Source organism: Erpetoichthys calabaricus, chromosome 1 (assembly GCF_900747795.2).
Source record: "Erpetoichthys calabaricus chromosome 1, fErpCal1.3, whole genome shotgun sequence".
Lineage (NCBI taxonomy): Eukaryota > Metazoa > Chordata > Cladistia > Polypteriformes > Polypteridae > Erpetoichthys > Erpetoichthys calabaricus.
The window spans coordinates 13,549,930-13,569,466 of record NC_041394.2 but is presented as its reverse complement, the minus strand read 5'-3'; the positions used below and the strand labels follow the sequence as shown (position 1 = coordinate 13,569,466).

General features: G+C 44.8%; 1 protein-coding gene across 2 annotated transcripts in view; it reads right to left on the bottom strand.

The window, feature by feature from the left end:
- Positions 1–19,537, bottom strand: part of npas1 (neuronal PAS domain protein 1) — a 374,233-nt gene that overhangs the window by 31,081 nt on the left and 323,615 nt on the right. For both annotated transcript variants that reach the window (XM_051934005.1, XM_051934009.1), the window contains one exon: positions 230–345. In XM_051934005.1, the coding sequence (XP_051789965.1) occupies positions 230–345 (116 nt within the window). The remainder of the gene's footprint in view (positions 1–229; positions 346–19,537) is intronic.

The following is a 19,537-nucleotide window of genomic DNA, read 5'->3' as shown; positions in this document are numbered from 1 at the left end:
AAGGTGCTATATAAATCAAAAATATAATTATTACTCCCTTTAACCTAATTGCTGGGAAAGGCCCCACCATACCATAATATTGAATCAGAGAATTTGGTAGGAAAATTCATGCACAGACACTTGAGGACATTTTTAAAAGGTTTCTATCATCTAACCAATGAGCTTCAGCATCAGAGTAGACCACTACACTTGAGTCACTTTGACATGCCTGACCCAACAGTTCACATACCTTGTACCCAGAAGACTTCACATGTAGTCCTCGTTTGGTGAGTGTGGACTTCATGCGGATAAAGAAGTTGCGATTAGGACACTCTTCTTCCAGAGATATGGGACTGGAGGCATCTGCTGCAACATAAACACACAAAATGAGATCTCAGGATTCAATGGCAGGCCACAAAAGAAAGCAGTTTGACTTTCAGTTAGGCAACCTTGGCGAGCCAAAATGCATCCCCCTGTTTGTTTCATTCCCCAGAAGATGCTGGGTGCAATGGTCCTATTCTCCCTAAAATGTCTGCAACTTTCATGTTCATAATATCCCATTCAGTTTTTGAACTTGCATATTCCAACAGGGAGGGCACCCAATGCCAATCTATCATGGAGCAGATCATTCTGTGGATGATGTGTGAGGAAGATGAAGTACCTGGGAAAAGCCTACACATGCCAAAGGACAACATGCAAACTGCACACAGACAAGATCTGAACCTCATCTCTGGTCACCTTGAGGCAACTGACCTAAGAGCTGTGCCACCATGTTGCTAGGAAACAGCCGGAATGCCTCAGCAGCCTGAAGAAATTTTGGATTTTGTCTACTACATCGTGTCATATCCCCCTCAGTCTCTAATGGATCTGGTTTACTGTGGACAGGGAATCATCTCATTTGAATGTGTTACCATGGGCACATCCATAGTGGGTTAAACAATAACTGAAGAAGATGAGCAAAAGAAGCAACACAGACAAGTGCCTAACTGGGAGACCACAGCAGAAACCATTATGCTCATTCATACAGGGCTGATTTAGAGTCTGCAATTATCCAATGACTTGTGCTTTTGAGATGTGAAGTATGGAAAGAAAAATACAAAAATGGGGAAGAAATGGAAACTCCACACAGAAGTGGTAAGGCTTGGATTCAGATTGAGAGCTCTAGGCCTGCCTATTTTGTTCATCATAAAGTGCTTTACCTATCAGAGGGTAGCTATGGAGTGGACAGTGATTACTTTGGAACTGCATGATCCATATTGAAGTTTTGAGGTTTTGTTTAGATCTCGTTTAGAAGTGTTCTGCTAAGATTGACTGCAATGACCTGTAATTGAGCTCCTTCTGGGACTCCTCTCAAGGTTGCTTCACACAAAGGAGTGCTGGGAGACAGTTTCCATGTCGTATTCCATGTCTGTATTTCTTTAATGTTACAGTACACATTATAATCTTAAGATAGAATGTCCAGACGGTCTGTTCCTCAAATGTTTCATGGGAGTACCTACACTCAATGAGCAAATTCTGGAGGCCAACATACTAGTAACTGGCTAGGGCCTCCTTTGGCTCTACAGTACAGACAGCCTCGATTGTATATGGCATGGACCCCACAAGAGGTTGAAAACATTCCTTTAAGATTGTGGTCCATGTTGACATGATTCACATTCATGCTGTGAATGTTACGTTCTACTACATCCCAAAGGTGTTCTACTGGATTCAGATTTGGTGACTGGGAAGGCCACTGAATTCATTGTTACACTCATGAAACCAGCTTGAGATGACAATTGCTTTGTGACATCATGCTGGTCATTAAGTAGCCGTTAAATGATGGTGGCCATGAAGGGATGCACATGGTCAGTAACCATACTCAGATAGGCTGTGGCATTTGAGAGATGATTAGTTGGTATTAATAGGCCCAAAGTGTGCCAAGAAAACATTTCTCTCACCATTAGAGCTCCAGCACCAGCCTGGACTGTTGACCCCAGCCAGGTTGGCTGCATGGATCATTGCCGTTGGTGGCATATTCTTACTCTACTGTTTGTGTGCCTCAGCAGAAATGGAGATTCATCAGAGCAGACTACAATTATCCCTATCTTTAACTATCCAGTTTTGGTGAGCCTGTGCCCGCTGTAGCCTCGGCTTTCTGTTCTTGGCTGACAGCAGTGGGACCCAACATGGTGTTCTGCTAATGTAGCCCACCCACCTGAAGGTGTGACATCTTCTGCATTCTGAGATGCTTTTCTGCTCACCACAATTGTACGGAAAGGTTATCTGACTTAGCATAGCCTTCCTGTAAGTTCAAACTCTTCTTAGCTCTCCCATCAACAAGGTGGACAGAACTGCTAGCCACTGGATTTTATTTTTTCTTTTTTTTGTTTTGTACCATTCCCAGTAAACACTAGAGCAGTGTTTCCCAACCTGTGGGCCGTGGTGGCATTGCAGGTGGGCCACAGTTGACTCCAGATGAAACCCTGTAATGTGCTGTTACCCACATAGCCATAGGGGATGGCTGATGGGCACTAGCGACTGCAGTTCTACCTCCGCTCCAGGGGTTGGGGCTGTGTCCCAATGCCTTTCTCTCTTCCACCCATTGAATTTGATTGATGGCTTGAACTCATCTGACATCACTTCCATGTCCGTCCAACTGGACCCACCTCTTCCTGTCAGAAGGGCCCAAAACTGGAAGTACCGCCATCTTTGGATGGTTCTATTGTGAACTCACTTCTACTGAGCTGACCCCAAGATAATTGCACTTTTTTTTTGGATTTTGCTGAAACCAATTATACGGGGTGGCCATGCTGGCACCCCAACTCTTTATTGCTGTCCTCTCTTTCTATTACAGCTCTGATTCACAATGGCAGCATCATGGCCAACCCCAGACGAAATCCCATCCACTGCTCCAACGATTACGCTGAATTCAGAGAGGCAGGATCACAGGAGGATCGCGGCCATCTTTAGATGAAACCCCATCTGCTGCTCCAATGATCATGCTCGATTCAGAGAGGCAGCATCTCAGGTGTATTGTGACCTTCCCGCTCTGAAGATTGTGCTCGATTGTGACACATTGGCATGTGAAAAAATGGGCCATGGCACCTCAAAGATTGGGAAACATCGCTGTAGAGACTGTTGTGTATGAAAATCCCAGGAGATCAGCAGTTATAGAAATACTCAGACCAGCCCGTCTGGCACCAACATTCATACCATGGTCAAAATAATTGAGGTCACATTTTTCTTACCCCATTCTGGTATATGATGTGAACATGAACTGAAACTCCATAACTGTATCTGCATGATTTTATGCATTGCCAAAGTGCCACATGATTGGCTGAGTAGACAAATGCTTGGATAAGCGGGCATACAAGGGTTCCTAATTATTTGCTGAGTGAATCATTCTAGAGGGATCTAGGGTAAAAATGTAAGACTTGGTACCCTTGTCAAGAGTTGTTCATTACCAGGGCAGTTAGACCATTATCCGTGTGTAACATCAGAAGGTCCAGGACCTTATGTGACTATCTGACATGAAGAAAAGCCTCTTCTGAGGATCAGGGAGAGGGGCTTGAACCACCTGGACATCAAAGCCCACTGTCTGAATCTGAAAGCTGTCCAACACGTAAACACTAATAATAATAATTCAGTTTGGCCATATTCAGCAGTTCGGCATTGACGACACTTAAGAGCTTGAGTCCAGAGATTGGTGTTTGTTATCAAAGGATTCAGCAGCTGAGGAAGACAGTAATGGCTGTATTTAAACAAACCATTAAAAACTTTGGGATCCTGGTCTTTGATATGCAATAGAGCGGAGATTTTTCAATGCTTGTAGGTCATTTTTTCTTTCCTCCAATTTATAGGCAATTTGAATGCTTTCCATAGATGGAGTTTGCAGCTCCCTTCAAGTTTTGGTTCACGTTTATTGACAGGTAGTCAGTACAATGAGATGCTTTCCTGCATGTCGCCTTAGAACACCTGACAATACCAACAAAGACATTGCATTCAAAGGATAAATGATATATATTTATATAACACACACACAGTTTTTTATAATATTTATTCTTATGACTACATGTTCAGTAACCTTACAGCTTATGGACTGAGACTTTCCTCCTGAATTTACTACTATAAGTGCCAATGGGGAGGAGTGAGAAAAAGTGCAGTATGGCTGTGCTCTTTAATAATCCTGTTTTGTGTGTCCTGAACAAAGACAGGCAGCTTAAATCAAATACTGCAATCTTTATCACACAGCAATGTAACAAAGGGACTTGACAATGGAGCAAGTGTTTAAACTAGGAAGTGCATCTGCTTATATGACATTTCTTATTGTCTATGCAAAACCTTCTGGTTCTTCCTACCATTTCTTAATGCCCAACCCCACCATTACCTAATGTCTATCGTCTGACTGAAACTTGCCAACTTGCAGGTGCCTGAGACTTGTTTATCGATCAAATCCCACCATTAAAATTGGAATCAGGAGGACCCACATATAAGAGACACTTCTTCTTCTTCTTTTGGCTACTCCCGTTATGGGTTGCCACAGCAGATCATCTTCCTCCATAACATATAAGAGACACTGGGACGCCTTAAATGAATAGCTGCTTGTTGCACAAAGATCCCTCAAGGCTAAAGTTTTAACCAGCTGCATCCCTAAGACAATGGCGTTTTAGTTTTCTAATAGAGCACACTATCCTTGGCTTGTCATCACCTCATGTCATCATCACGCTACTGGCCGAGCAGGCAGGCAGGCTGAGGCCTTGAGCTGATCGGCACATGCAGTATTCTAGCTGTTTGGAAGAAATAAAATACAGGCGCAAGCTTTTCATATTTAACTGTAACATGACTTGAATTGTCACTCAGCCATTGTCCAACCCACTATATCCTAACACAGGGTAATGGGGGTCTGCTGGAGCCAATCCCAGCCAGCATAGGGAGCAAAGCAGGAACAAACCCCAGGCAGGGCGCCAGCCCACTGCACACACACACACACAACCACATACCAAGCACACACTAGGGTCAATTTAGGATCGCCAATGCACCTCACCTGCATGTCTTTGGACCTCTGGAGCACCCGGAGGAAACCCACACAGACACGGGAATCGAACTCAGGTGTCCTTACTGCGAGGCAGCAGCGCAACCACTGTGCCACCATGCTGCCCACATTTGTATTGTTTATCTGTTTATCTGTTGTCATCCTCTTAGATCTGAGTGCAGCATTTGATACCATTGATCACAATATTCTTCCTCTCTGGCAGGGTCTTAAATTGGTTTGAGTCTTACTTAACAGGTAGAAAATTCTTTGTTAGTTTTGTGGTAATTATACTTTGAACACCCCTGATATTCTATATGGTGTTCCACAAGGATCTCTCCAGGGTCCACTGCTCTTTTTAATCTCCATGCTTCAATCAGGTCAGATGATCTCAAGGCCTAACGTGAGCCACCACAGCTATGCTGACGACACACAACTGTATTTATCAATAGCGCCTGATGACCCCGACTCTCTTGATTCACTGACACAATGTCTTACTTGTGTTTCTGAATGGATGAGTAGTCATTTTCACTAAACTAAATGAGGAGAAAACAGAAATTTTGGTGATTGGCAAAAATTGATATAATAAGGGTATTAGAAATAAACTTGATCCATTAGACTTAAAAGTCAAGAGGAAGGGTAAAGAATTTAGGGATAACTATTGACTCTGACCACAATTTTAAATCACATATTAATCAGATTGCCACGACAGCATTTTTTCACTTTAGGAATATAGCAAAAGTTAGACTTTTTGTTACTTGTTACTAAGTTAGTTCACGCTTTTGTTTTCAGTCCACTAGATGACTGTAACGCACTCCTCTCAGGACCACCCAAAAAAAAACATCAATCGATGGCAACTCATGCAGAATGGAGCTGCCAGAATCTTACCTAGGAAAAGAAAATCCGAGCACATCTCTCCAGTTCTGATGTCACTACACTGGTTACCTGTGCCATTTAGAATTGACTTAACAATACTGCTTATGGTTTACAAAGCCTTCAATAATCTCACTCAGCCAGATATTTCAGAATGGCTGTCACCTGACACTCCAAATCGTAACCTTAGATCTTCAAATGAGGGTCTGCTTAGAATTCCACGAGCTAAACTTAACAGAAATGGTGAGGCGGCCTTCTGCTGTTATACACCTAAAATCTGGAATAGCTGACCGACAGGCTAATACAGTGGAGCACTTTAAAAACTGCTAATAACCCGTTATTGTAACATGGCTTTCTCATAACTTCAGTTTAGTGTAACCCTGATATTCTGTATATGTATTGAATTATCATTTTGATCTCATAGCTCAGAAATCCAAACTAACCCCTACTTTCTCTGCTGTTATTTTTCCGGTTTTCTGTGGTGCTGATCTGCACCCCCACCACCTGATCAGGGCACCGTGATGTCCCTACATGGATGGATTGAAGGCCAGAGGACTACATGACCGTCAGCATTGTATTCTTTCATGTGAAGCCTGAAAACCATGAGGACTGATTGAGATCAATGATGTCAGGTAGAATGCCCAGTGGGGGCCTGAGTGGTTCTCTTGGCGTTGGGACCCCTGCAGATTTTGTTTTATTTTTTTTCCCTGGTCTATCTGGAGTTTTTTTTTTTTGTTTTGTTTTTTCTGTCCTACTGGCTATTTGACTTAACTTTATTCTTTGTTACCTTGTATTGCCTAAACTTAGTTTTGTGTTTTATAAACTTTTCTTGTAAGGCACCTTGAGCTACACCATCTGTATGAAAATGTGCTATAGAAATAAATGTTGCTGTTGTTGTTATTTTCTTTTAAATTGATTGAGAGGGCATTGATCCATAAACTTACATTTTCTTTACAAGCAGCTTATCTAATGCCAATTCATTCTAATCCATATAATCAATACCAAAGGTTAATCAGTTAGGGTAATACCACTGTGCATGTGTGTGTGCATGTGTGTGTGTGTGTGTGTGGCTGTGTGTGTGTGGGTGGGTGTATGTGTGTATCTGTGTGTGTGGGTGTATGTGTATGTGTGTGTGTATATGTATGTGTGCATTTGTGTGTGTGTGTGTGTGTGGGGGGGGGGTGGTGTATGTGTATGTATGCATATATACAGTGCATCCGGAAAGTATTCCCAGCGCATCACTTTTTCCACATTTTGTTATCTTACAGCCTTATTCCAAAATGGATTAAATTCATTTTTTTCCTCAGAATTCTACGCACAACACCCCATAATGACAACGTGAAAAAAGTTTACTTGAGGTTTTTGCAAATTTATTAAAAATAAAAAAATTGAGAACGCACATGTACATAAGTATTCACAGCCTTTGCCATGAAGCTCAAACTTGAGCTCAGGTGCATCCTGTTTCCCCTGATCATCCTTGAGATGTTTCTGCAGCTTCATTGGAGTCCACCTGTGGTAAATTCAGTTGACTGGACCTGATTTGGAAAGGCACACACCTGTCTATATAAGGTCTCACAGTTCACAGTTCATCTCAGAGCACAAACCAAGCATGAAGTCAAAGGAATTGTCTGTAGACCTCCGAGACAGGATTGTCTCGAGGCACAAATCCGGGGAAGGTTACAGAAACAATTACTGCTGCTTTGAAGGTCCCAATGAGCACAGTGGCCTCCATCACCCGTAAGTGGAAGAAGTTCGAAACCACCAGGACTCTTCCTAGAGCTGGCCGGCCATCTAAACTGAGCGATCGGGGGAGAAGGGCCTTAGTCAGGGAGGTGACCAAGAACCCAATGGTCACTCTGTCAGAGCTCCAGAGGTCCTCTGTGGAGAGAGGAGAACCTTCCAGAAGGACAACCATCTCTGCAGCAATCCACCAATTAGGCCTGTATGGTAGAGTGGCCAGATGGAAGACACTCCTTAGTAAAAGGCACATGGTAGCCCACCTGGAGTTTGCCAAAAGGCACCTGAAGGACTCTCAGACCATGAGAAAGAAAATTCTGTGGTCTGATGAGACAAGGATTGAACTCTTTGGTGTGAATGCCAGGCATCACGTTTGGAGGAAACCAGGCACCGCTCATCACCAGGCCAATACCATCCCTACAGTGAAGCATGGTGGTGGCAGCATCATGCTGTGGGGATGTTCTTCTGTGGCAGGGACTGGGAGACTAGTCAGGATAAAGGGAAAGATGACTGCAGCAATGTACAGAGACATCCTGGATGAAAACCTGCTCCAGAGCACTCTTGACCTCAGACTGTGGCGACGGTTCATCTTTCAGCAGGACAACGACCCTAAGGACACAGCCAAGATATCAAAGGAGTGGCTTCAGGACAACTCTGTGAATGTCCTTGAGTGGCCCAGCCAGAGCCCAGACTTGAATCCGATTGAACATCTCTGGAGAGATCTTAAAATGGCTGTGCACCGACGCTTCCCATCCAACCTGATGGAGCTTGAGAGGTGCTGCATAGAGGAATGGGCGAAACTGTGCCAAGCTTGTGGCATCATATTCAACAAGACTTGAGGCTCTAATTGCTGCCAAAGGTGCATCGACAAAGTATTGAGCAAAGGCTGTGAATACTTATGGACATGGGATTTCTCAGTTTTTTTATTTTTAATAAATTTGCAAAAATCTCAAGTAACATTTTTTCACGTTGTTATTATGGGGTGTTGTGTGTAGAATTCTGAGGAAAAAATGAATTTAATCCATTTTGGAATAAAGCTGTAACATAACAAAAAAGTGATGCGCTGTGAATACTTTCCGGATGCACTGTATGTGTGTATTTGTGCGTGCGTGTATGTGTGTGTGTATGTATGTGTGCGTGCGTGTGCGTGTGTGTGCGTGCATGTGTGTATCGTGGAAGACACCCAGAACGCAGACTCAGAAGTCCCAAAATCACACACATTCATTTTGTTTCTTCACTGCACACAGCACAATGCACCAAACACCCACAATTACTCAGTCCTTTACTTTTACTCTTTCTTCTGCCACCTTCGCTAGCTCCATCCTCTTCCTCCCGACTCCAGCTCCTTGAAAGGAGTGAGGTGGCCCCCTTTATGTGCTCCATGATGACCATCCTGCAGCACTTTATGGTGTTGCGGAAGTGCTGCAGTCAATGGCTCCGGAACCCTCCAAGCACCCTCTGATGGTGACCACAGGCCCCACAGGGTTGAGTTTCCAAGCTCTGTGGCCCTCATTCAGTCCAGGGCGGCTTGCCCTATTGCCCCTCTCCAGGCATCCTGGTGGGGCAAAGTCCCCAGTTGTCTATCACAGTATGTATGTGTGTGTGTGTGTGTGTGTGTGGGTGTGTGCGTTCACCCTTCCCGGGGACTGTTCCTGCTTTGTGCCCAATGCTTGCTGGGATGGGCTCCAGCTTCCATGGATAAGTGGGATGGTAACTGGCATTGTGTTTCTTTATGTTCTGTTCTTTGTGTAGACCCCCAGTCAATGACTTGAGTTACATAAACACGTTGTTGTCGCTAGCACCCCAAACTGAATAAGTCCATTTGAAGATGGAGGTGAAGTGCGCACTGTCTAAAATCAAATCAAGTTGTTTTTCCAAATTCTGCTCAATATGGATGAGCTAAAACAGAAGAAGAGCTCACGTTTTGTACAGAATGAGAATCCCCAGCAGGGCGGCCGGCGCACAATGCAGCTGATCCATAATTGAAGAAGGCTGCACATTAATTAGTGACCGCCTGACCCGCCGGCTCTGCTCTCGTCCACCGCAGCAGACGCTCATCCCGCATTCTCTTTCACTCGCCTCCTCCGCTATAAATTTTGCAGCAGCCTGATCCAAGAGGAAGCGGTAGAAGAGGAGCGCGGGCGGAGGTCTTTCAGGTGGTCGGAGCTCCTGTGAGACATCAACAGTCCACGGATTCGGTGCTTCTTCACTACAAGAGGGGGTCCGGAGAGGTTTGGCCCGCTCTTTGTATTTTTTTTTAACCAAACAGGTAGGGGAGTTTGTTACTGTGATATGCTATACTGTTGGCAAAGAGGTTGTTTGTCATACATTCTGCTTTGTTTGTAATTATTCAGTTGTGGGTGAGTGCAGTGGCACCTCAGGGGGCATCATGGGAAGAACTTCCTTAGCTTGAAGTGTTTGTCCTCCATATTGGGATTTTTGTGGTATGTTGTGCCCCACAAATTGAACTTTCAGCAGCTTCTAGACCTCCATCCAACTCTTTGCGCAGCGACTGCTATGTCTAACAAATTCAAAAACAAAATGGAAGCATCTGCCATGGACGCAGTGGCTAGTGCTGGGGTCACATCCCAGCCCAGTCGCTATCAATGTTGAGTTTGCTTGCTCTCCCGTGGTTATCATCAGTTGTCCTTCTCAAGTCATATTGACGTGACTGTTAATTGTTGACTCTAAACTGGCCCCATTTCTGTGTGTGACTGGCACCCCCCCTCTTGGCTGGTTCACATCTTGCACTAAATGTCACCTGCATAGGCACTGATGCCCCATGATCTCAAGAATGAGATAAGCGAGTTGGGAAATTTATGGTTTTCTGTTGTAAGCACCATGGTGGATGGATTGGCATCCCAACTGGGATGGAAGGTGGATCCTTATCTGGCAGGGAAGCCATAACAGAAGGACAACATGACAGGATGCAGAACGTGGTCAGGATGGGGCTGGATTATTATCCAGGTTGTGGGGATTAATGGATGGATTTGTGGAGGTTGTTTATCAATAGCAGTTTCTCCCCCAGTACAGTAGATGGCAGTGTTCTGCTGGCATAGACCTAATATGGACAACTGACAGGTGTCCATGGGATACATAGTCATGTGCACTTCAAGCTGCAGATTGAGCTTCCCCTGACCATCTACACTGCGGCCAGACTGCTGATGGATCAGACACCTCTTGAAAATGCACCTCTTCACATGGGGTCTGACCCTGGGGGATTACCTGCAGGACGTCTCGAGCTCAGCTTTACAATGGTCACCTTGTACCTTCTGATCCCTCAAATGAACTGATTTAGTCACTTGGGCTAAAAGAGTCTGATAAATCAAGAGGACGGTAGTTGGAATTTGGGCCAGTTGATGACCATCACATTTCATTTACAAACAGCAGCCTTTGCTCTCATTGGTCAGGCTGACCACCACATTTTGCGTGTGTGTGAATATTAATCGAGGGGATTAATGGATGGACTTGTGGAGGTTGTTTATCAATAGCAGTTCTTCCCCCAGTACAGTAGATGGCAGTGCTCCACTGGCATAGACCCAATATGGACAACTGCAGGTGTCCATGGGATACATAGTCATGTGAACTTCATGCTGCAGATTGAGCTTCCCCTGACCATCTACACTGCGGCCAGACTGCTGATGGATCAGACATCTCTTGAAAATGCATCTCTTCACAGTGGGCCTGGCCCTGGGGGATTACCAGCAGGACGTCTCGAGCTCAGCTTTACAATGGTCACCTTGTTCCTTCTGATCCCTCAAATATAACTGTGTTACACACATGCGCATGGGAAACAGCTAAAGAGCCAATGAAATGGTAATTATACGCCAGACCAGGGGGCAGCGGAATGTGCTAACTGTCTCTCTCAGTCTCTTGCAGACCATACTCGAGAAATCCTACTTGGTTCCGGTGCCGACAATGACTTCACTTCCGGTCAAGAAAACGTCACTTCCAGTTCTGGCACCGACGATGACGTCACTTCCGGTCAGAAAGACAGCACTTCCGGTTCCGGCCATTTCCCGTTTTATCATTTAAAACCGCCATCTTGTCTCCATACAATCAGTTCTGTTCTATGCACATCGTGCTACTTTAAATCATCTTTTGCAGCCGGGAAAAACAATATAAAGTTGGCTGCTCCAAATCTTTATGATGTCTTTGACTCTTTCTTATCACAACTGATTTAGTCACTTGAGCTAAAAGAGTCTGATAAATCAAGAGGACGATAGCTGGAATTTGAGCCAGTTGATGACCATCACATTTCATTTACAAACAGCAGCCTTTGCTCTCATTGGTCAGGCTGACCACCATATTGTGTGTGTGTGAATATTAATCGGGGGGATTCATGTTTGGACTCATGGAGGTTGTTTATCAAGAGCAGTTCCTCCCCCAGTACAGTAGATGGCAGTGCTCCACTGGCGTAGACCCAGTATGGACACCTGTAGGCACGTAGTCATGAGGGTCATAAGTGACGAGGTCTTTGAGTGCTACCAGAGGGTGTTGCTGAAAGAAGGACTCCTTGTTTTTGGGGTCTTCCACTTGATCCGGAAATGCTTCCGTTGGTTTATGCCCTGGCACCAGAAGTACTGCAGGGTCCAACATAAAAGGAAGCCATCCAGCCTCCTCCGATTGAGTCAGAGTCGGGAGGCAGAGGGCGAAGCTCGCCTGAAGGAGAAGAAGGAGATATTGTGCATTGGACATTGTGATGTGTGAATTGTGAAAAATAATATTGGTGAATAAAACTGTCTTGGTGTGGTTGTATCTGGGGTTTGGGGCTCAGTGGTGCCCTCTGGTGGTCACACTGTTTAAGTAAAGTTTGGCTTCTGTGTAAGGTGCTATATAAGAATATCATGAAGTTCATCCCAAACAGACAGGCAACTAAGCCAAACTGAAAGTAAAACAAATGCTGGACCCTTTGATCCTAACAGTCTCATGTCAAGCTCAGCTTTACCAGCCATTGCAAATATGAAGGTCTGCTTCTCTGTCCCCCAGTGAGCCATCAATGATTTATTCATACCTGCCAATTCCTATTGTGGAGGAGGACATTGATGGGATTCAAGCCGCAGGCAAGGTTACATCATTGAAGACAAGAGCAGGGCTGTGAAACTGGGCGACCACCAATAGGTGGCACTGTGCTCCATCATTATGAGGAGAGGCCAGGAATTAGGCATAGAGAGACAGGAAGGTGGATAATTGTCCAGTCAGGGAGCCAAAACAGAAGGACAATATGAGAGGAGGCATAACCCGGCCAGGATGGGGTTGGATTGTTATCCCAGTTGGGGTGGGGGGTTTAATGGATGGACTAGGTGAGGTTGTTTATCAAGAGTACAATAGATTGCAGTGCTCCACTGGCATGGACCCAGTATGGACACCTGCAGGGATCCATGGGATGCGTAGTCGTGAGGGTGAACCGTGATGATGAAGGAATGCATGGTAAGAGTCCAATGGAAGACCACCTGTCCAACATAATAAACACAAGACCTGGGCATTGTGCTACCTTTTAAGTAGGAGTGAAAGAATAACTGGGGTCAATATGAGGGACAAGTGAGGGACTCCTGAACAAGGAAATTACTCCCTTGATGTCCTCTGAGATGATTGCAGGCTGGAGAACAGAGAAGAAAGTGGAAGAGAGAGACCCTAGAGAGAGGACCCTAGGGGTGCCATTTCAGGAAGCAAATGGATTAGCCACCCAACTGGATATGGAGAGTATCCACATTCAGAGAAACAAGGTAGGGGCCTGGCCGGAGTGGCACGGAGGGGTTTGAATTCTGTTTCTTCTTCTACCTGACTCTCTCTATATTCTGTACACTTAGGTGCTATTCTTTTTAAACCTTTTTATTTATTTATTTTTTATTTTTTTCTATGTATAAAAATGGATGAAGCTCCTCATTTCTTGTACGTCAAGCTGCAGACTGAGCTTCCCCTGACCATCTGCACCGCGGCCAGACTGCTAATGGATCAGACACCTCTTGAAAATGCACCTCTTCAAAAGGCATCTCCACAGTGGGCCTGACCCTGGGGGATTACCTGCAGGACGTCTCGAGCTCAGCTTTGCAATGGTCACCTTGTACCTCCTGATCCCTCAAATGAACTGATTTAGTCACTTGGGCTAAATGTCACCTGCATAGGCACTGACGCCCCGTGATCTCAAGAATGAGATAAGCAGGTTGGGAAATTGATGGTTTTCTGTTGTAAGCACTATGGTGGGTGGATTGGCATCCCAACTGGGATGGAAGGTGGATCCTTATCTGGCTGGGAAGCCATAACAGAAGGACAACATGAGAGGAGGCAGACTGTGGTCAGGATGGGTCTGGATTATTATCCAGGTTGGGGAGATTAATGGATGGACTTTTGGAGGTTGTTTATCAATAGCAGTTCCTCCCCCAGTACAGTAGATGGCAGTGTTCCGCTGGCATAGACCCAATATGGACAACTGCAGGTGTCCATGGGATGCATAGTCATGTGCACTTCAAGCTGCAGATTGAGCTTCCCCTGACCATCTGCACCGCGGCCAGACTGCTGATGGATCAGACACTTCTTGAAAATGCACCTCTTCACAGTGGGCCTGACCCTGGGGGATTACCAGCAGGACATCTCGAGCTCAGCTTTACAATGATCACCTTGTACCTCCTGATCCTTCAAATGAACTGATTTAGTCACTTGGGCTAAAAGAGTCTCATAAATCAAGAGGACGGTAGTTGGAATTTGGGCCAGTTGATGACCATCACATTTCACTTACAACAGCAGCCTTTGCTCTCATTGGTCAGGCTGACCATCATATTGTGTGTGTGTTACTGTAGTTACATACTGTACACACATGTGAGGGTAAATCAGAAAGGAAACGTAATTTGAAAAGTATGTGGTAACCGCAAAAGATAGAAACTGACGCAATACAACCCATTCACAATGGCTTATGGGTAGTTTCAACCCACACAGCACAGCACCCTGCCATTAGTCTACAGTGGTGGCCAAAAGTTTGGAGAATGGCACAAGTATTGGTTTTCACAAAGTTTGCTGCTTCAGTGTCTTTCTGTCAGATGTTTCTCTGGTATACTGAAGTAGAATCACAAGCATTTCAGAAGTTTCAAAGGCTTTCATCGACAATGACAAGTTTATGCACAATATTGAGTCAATATTTGCAGAATTGCCCTTCTTTCTTTTACATTTCACCCTGGCATGCTGTCAATCAGCTTCTGGGACAAACCCTGACTGACGGCAGCCCATAATCACTACTTGGTGTTTGTCAGGATTGGTGGGTTTTTGTTTGCCCACCCGCCTCTTCAGGATTGACCACAAGTTCTCAATGGGATTAAGGTCTGAGGAGTTTCCTGGCCATCGACGTTTTGTTCCCCAAGCCACTTAGTTCTCACTTATGCCTTATGGCCCGGTGCTCCATCATTGTTGGTCACCATACTGTTCTTGGATGGTTGGGAGAAATTGCTCTCAGAGGAAGTTTTGGTCCCATTCTCTATTCATGGTTGGCAAAATTGTGAGTGAGCCCACTGCCTTGGATGAGAGGCAAACCCTCACATGAATGGTTTCAGGAGGTTTTACTGTTGGCGTGACACAGGTAGCGCCGCTCACCTTTTCTTCTCTGGATGCTCCAAACAATCAGAAAGGGGATTCATCAGAGACAATGACTTAACCTCAGCAGTCCTCAGCAGTCCAATCCCTGTACCTTTTGCAGAATATCAGTCTGTCCTTTCTTTGCTGACCTTCTTGACACCCACCAGGACATCCTACAAAAGTCCTCACCTCACTCACACCTGCCTGCTGCCATTCTAAGCACTGGTGGTGCTCACAGCTGAATAAACTTTAGGAGACAGTCCTGGCACTTGCAGGACTTTCTTGGGCGCCCTGAAGCCTTCTTCACAACCTTTGAACCTCTCTTCTTGAAGTTCTTGATGATCTGATAAATGGTTGATTTAGGTGCAGTCTTACTAGCACTAATAGCCTGGCCTGTGAAGCCCTTTCAGTGCCAAGCCATGATGACTGCACGTGTTTCTTTGCAGGTAAGCTTGGTTAACAGAAGAAGAACAAGGATTTCAAGTACCAGCCTCCATTTAAAGCATCCAGTCTGCTATTCGAACTCAATCAGCAGGACAGAGTGACCTCCATCCTTGTCCTCGTCGACACTCTCACCTGTGTTAACGAGAGGATTACTGAGATGACGTCAGCAGGTCCTTTGGTGGCAGTGCTGACATGGGTTTTTTGGGGTGAAGTTCATTTTCATGGCAAAGAGGAACTTTGCAATTAATTGCAGTTCATCTGATCACACTTCAGAACATTCTGGAGTCAATGCAAAAATGCCATCATAAAATCTGAGGCAGCAGAATTTGTGAAAATTCATATTTGTGTCATTCTCAAAACGTTTGGCCACAACTGTAGTTATATACACATGTGAGGGTAAATCAAAATGGAAACGTAATTTGAAAAGTACGCGGTAACCACAACAGATAGAAATTGATGCAATACAACCCGTGCACAGTGGCTTATGGGTAGTTTCAACCCACACAGCACAGCGCCCCACCATTAGTCTAGTTGAAGACAATGCCAAACGAACATGGATGACCCGCTGTGAGATGGCACCACACTACGTGCCGTTGTGAGATTTCTTTGGGCAGAGTGAGGCAAAACCTGCTGAAATTCACCGATGGAAGTGAAGACAACAGGACTCAATGAAAAGTTTATAAAGGGGTAGAAAGTTTTAAAGTGGGAAGAACAAGTGTAACTGATGAAGATCTATCTGGTCGACCCTCAACATCATGCACACAACCCCACATCGACATGGTGAATGCCTTCATCAGAGAAGACCGTTCTCCTCCCAGCCTAGAGTCGTGTTGGGTTTGATGTGACAAATTTCACACAGCTAGAGTTGGGGATTTTCGGCCATTTTTCTCAGCAGACCGTCTGGGGCTCTGTCAGGTCTGACGGAGACCATCAATGGAGAGCAATTTTCAGGTCTCTCCAGAGATGTTTGATTGGGACAAGGAGATGGTGGTGCTGGTGGAGCATGGTACTATATTATTAATAGAGGTTTTTGATTTTCAGTTTTTTCGATACACACATGTGAATGTACATCAGAAAGGAAACATCATTTCAAAAGTACAGTACTGTGAAAAAATGCTGTAAACAAAGAATGCTTTCACAAATGGAAGTGTTAATCATTTATTTTCATCATTCAACAAAATGCAGTGAATGAACAAAAGAGAAATCGAAATCAAATCAATATTTGATGTGACCACCCTTTGCCTTCAAAACAGCATCAATTCTTCTAGGTACACTTGCACACAGTTTTTGAAGGAACTCGGCTGGTAGGTTGTTCCAAACATCTTGGAGAACTAACCCCAGATCTTCTGTGGATGTAGGCTTCCTCACATCTTTCTGTCTCTTCATGTAATCCCAGACACACTCGATGATGTTGAGATCAGGGCTCTGTGGGGGCCATACCATCACTTCATACCAGGACTTCTTGTTCTTCTTTACGCTGAAGATAGTTCTTAATGACTTTGGCTGTATGTTTGGGGTCGTTGTCCTGCTGCAGAATAAATTTGGGGCCAATCATACACATCCCTGATGGTATTGCATGATTGATAAGTATCTGCCTGTATTTCTCAGCATTGAGAACACCATTAATCCTGACCAAATCTCCAACTCCATTTGCAGAAATGAAGCCCAAAACGTTCAAGGAACCTCCACCATGCTTCACTGTTGCCTGCAGACACTCATTATTGTACCGCTCTCCAGCCCTTCGACGAACAAACTGCCTTCTGCTACAGCCAAATATTTCAAATTTTGACTCATCAGTCCAGAGCACCTGCTGCCATTTTTCTGCACCCCAGTTCCTATGTTTTCGTGCGTACTTGAGTCGCTTGGCCTTGTTTCCACGTCGGAGGTATGGCTTTATGGCTGCAACTATGAAGACCACTTCTGGCCAGACTGCTCCGGACAGTAGATGGGTGTACCTGGGTCCCACTGGTTTCTGCCAGTTCTGAGCTGATGGCACTGCTGGACATCTTCCGATTTTGAAGGGTAATAAGCTTGATGTGTCTTTCATCTGCCGCACTAAGTTTCCTTGGCCGACCACTGCGTCTACGATCCTCAACGTGGCCCGTTTCTTTGTGCTTCTTCAAAAGAGCTTGAACAGCACATCTTGAAACCCCAGTCTGCTTTGAAATCTTTGTCTGGGAGAGACCTTGCTGATGCAGTAGAACTACCTTGTGTCTTGTTGCTGTGCTCAATCTTGCCATGACATGAAACTGTCTTCCACAACCTCACCTTGGTAGTAGAGTTTGGCTGTTCCTCACCCAGTTTGAAGCTGTTTCTGTTTCAGTTAATGACTGTGTTTCAACCTACGTGTGACATTGATGATCATTAGCACCTGTTTGGTAGAATTGGTTGATCAGACACCTGACTAGAATCCTACAAAATCCCTGACTTTGTGCAAGTGGACCGATAAGAATTGATGCTGGTTTGAAGGCAAAAGGTAGGAACACCAAATATTGATTTGATTTAGATTTTTCTTTTGTTCACTCACTTTGCATTTTGTAAATTGATAACAATAAACAATCATTATTTATATTTCTGAAAGCATTCTTTGTTTACAGCATTTCTTCACACCTGCCTAAAACTTTTGCACAGTACAGTATGTGGTAACCGCAACAGATAGAGACTGATGCAACACAACACTTTCACAATGGCTTATGGGTAGTTGCAACCCACCCGGTGAGGGGTGAGGACATGGTGGTGCTGTTGGGGCACAGTACTATAATATTATTATTAGAGGTTTACGTTGTTGTCTTTGTGTTTTTTTCCATTGGTAGTATTGGTTGTATGTTCAGGCTTCTGTTCATTTTTGGTTTTGTTTAATTGGTCTTTTTAATTTTATTAATATTGCTTTACCCTGAAGGCCTTAGCCAGACAAAGTATTAACACTAAATCATCTTCTACTTTCACTTTTTACAAACAGCAATGACATTCACAGGCTGCACATTCACGTGGCCCTTGGGTTGATTTGAACGTTTTTAATTTTGGGGTCGTTTTCTGTACTGTAACCTTTGACCTTTTCATAGGTAGAGGAAGGAAGACACCTGAGCGGTGTGGCGCATTTAAATTTAAATTTAAAAGATTGGAAAAAACAAAGAAAATTATAAATGCTTTATTTGTAAATATTGGGCACCTTAACCTTGATGCTTAGTGTGGCGTGTACCCTTTCCTGGCCGGGATGCCTCTACGTTGGAAGGACCGGATGAGGGAGCGTATCCAGAGCATTACCTCCCCCAGAGCACTAGGTGGCAGCGGCGCCTCAGACTCTCACAGAGCTCCATGGGAGTTGGAGTTTGGTGCAGCCCTGTTGGGTTCCGTGGGCACCGCCAGGGGGCGCTGCAGCTGCTATTGAGCCTTTGGTTGCAGCACTTCCACCACATCCGGAACTGCAGCCAGAAGTAGGTTAACAAGCACCTAGAGCACTTCCGGGTGCCCTATAAAAGGAGCCAGCAGCCACTACTCTGGGAGCCAGAGTCGGGTGGGAGAAGACAAAGCTTGACCAGAGGAGTGGAGTCTTGGACTCTGCTTATTGTGACTGTGCTATGGGGGGCGGAGAAAAGCACCCCCCAGCCGTAAATAAAACGTGTGTTTTGTCTATGCCTGTCTGTGTCGGTTTGGGGCAGCTGTTTGCCCCCTGGTGGTTCACAGCGGCGGCCAGTGACCAACAGAGGAAACATTAATGAAGGAGTGAGGCTCAAAACAGGAAAGAAATAAGGACTTTACAGAACAGAACAGGTAAAAAAGAAATAATAATAATAATAATATATTTTATTTATATAGCACCTTTAAATTGCTCCTAACCTCTCCACCTTCTCCTCCTTTAAATTGCTCAAATATTGTAAAATGTACAGTGTCCCCCCCTTTCTGTTCTGGCTATGAGGGACCCATTAACTGAGA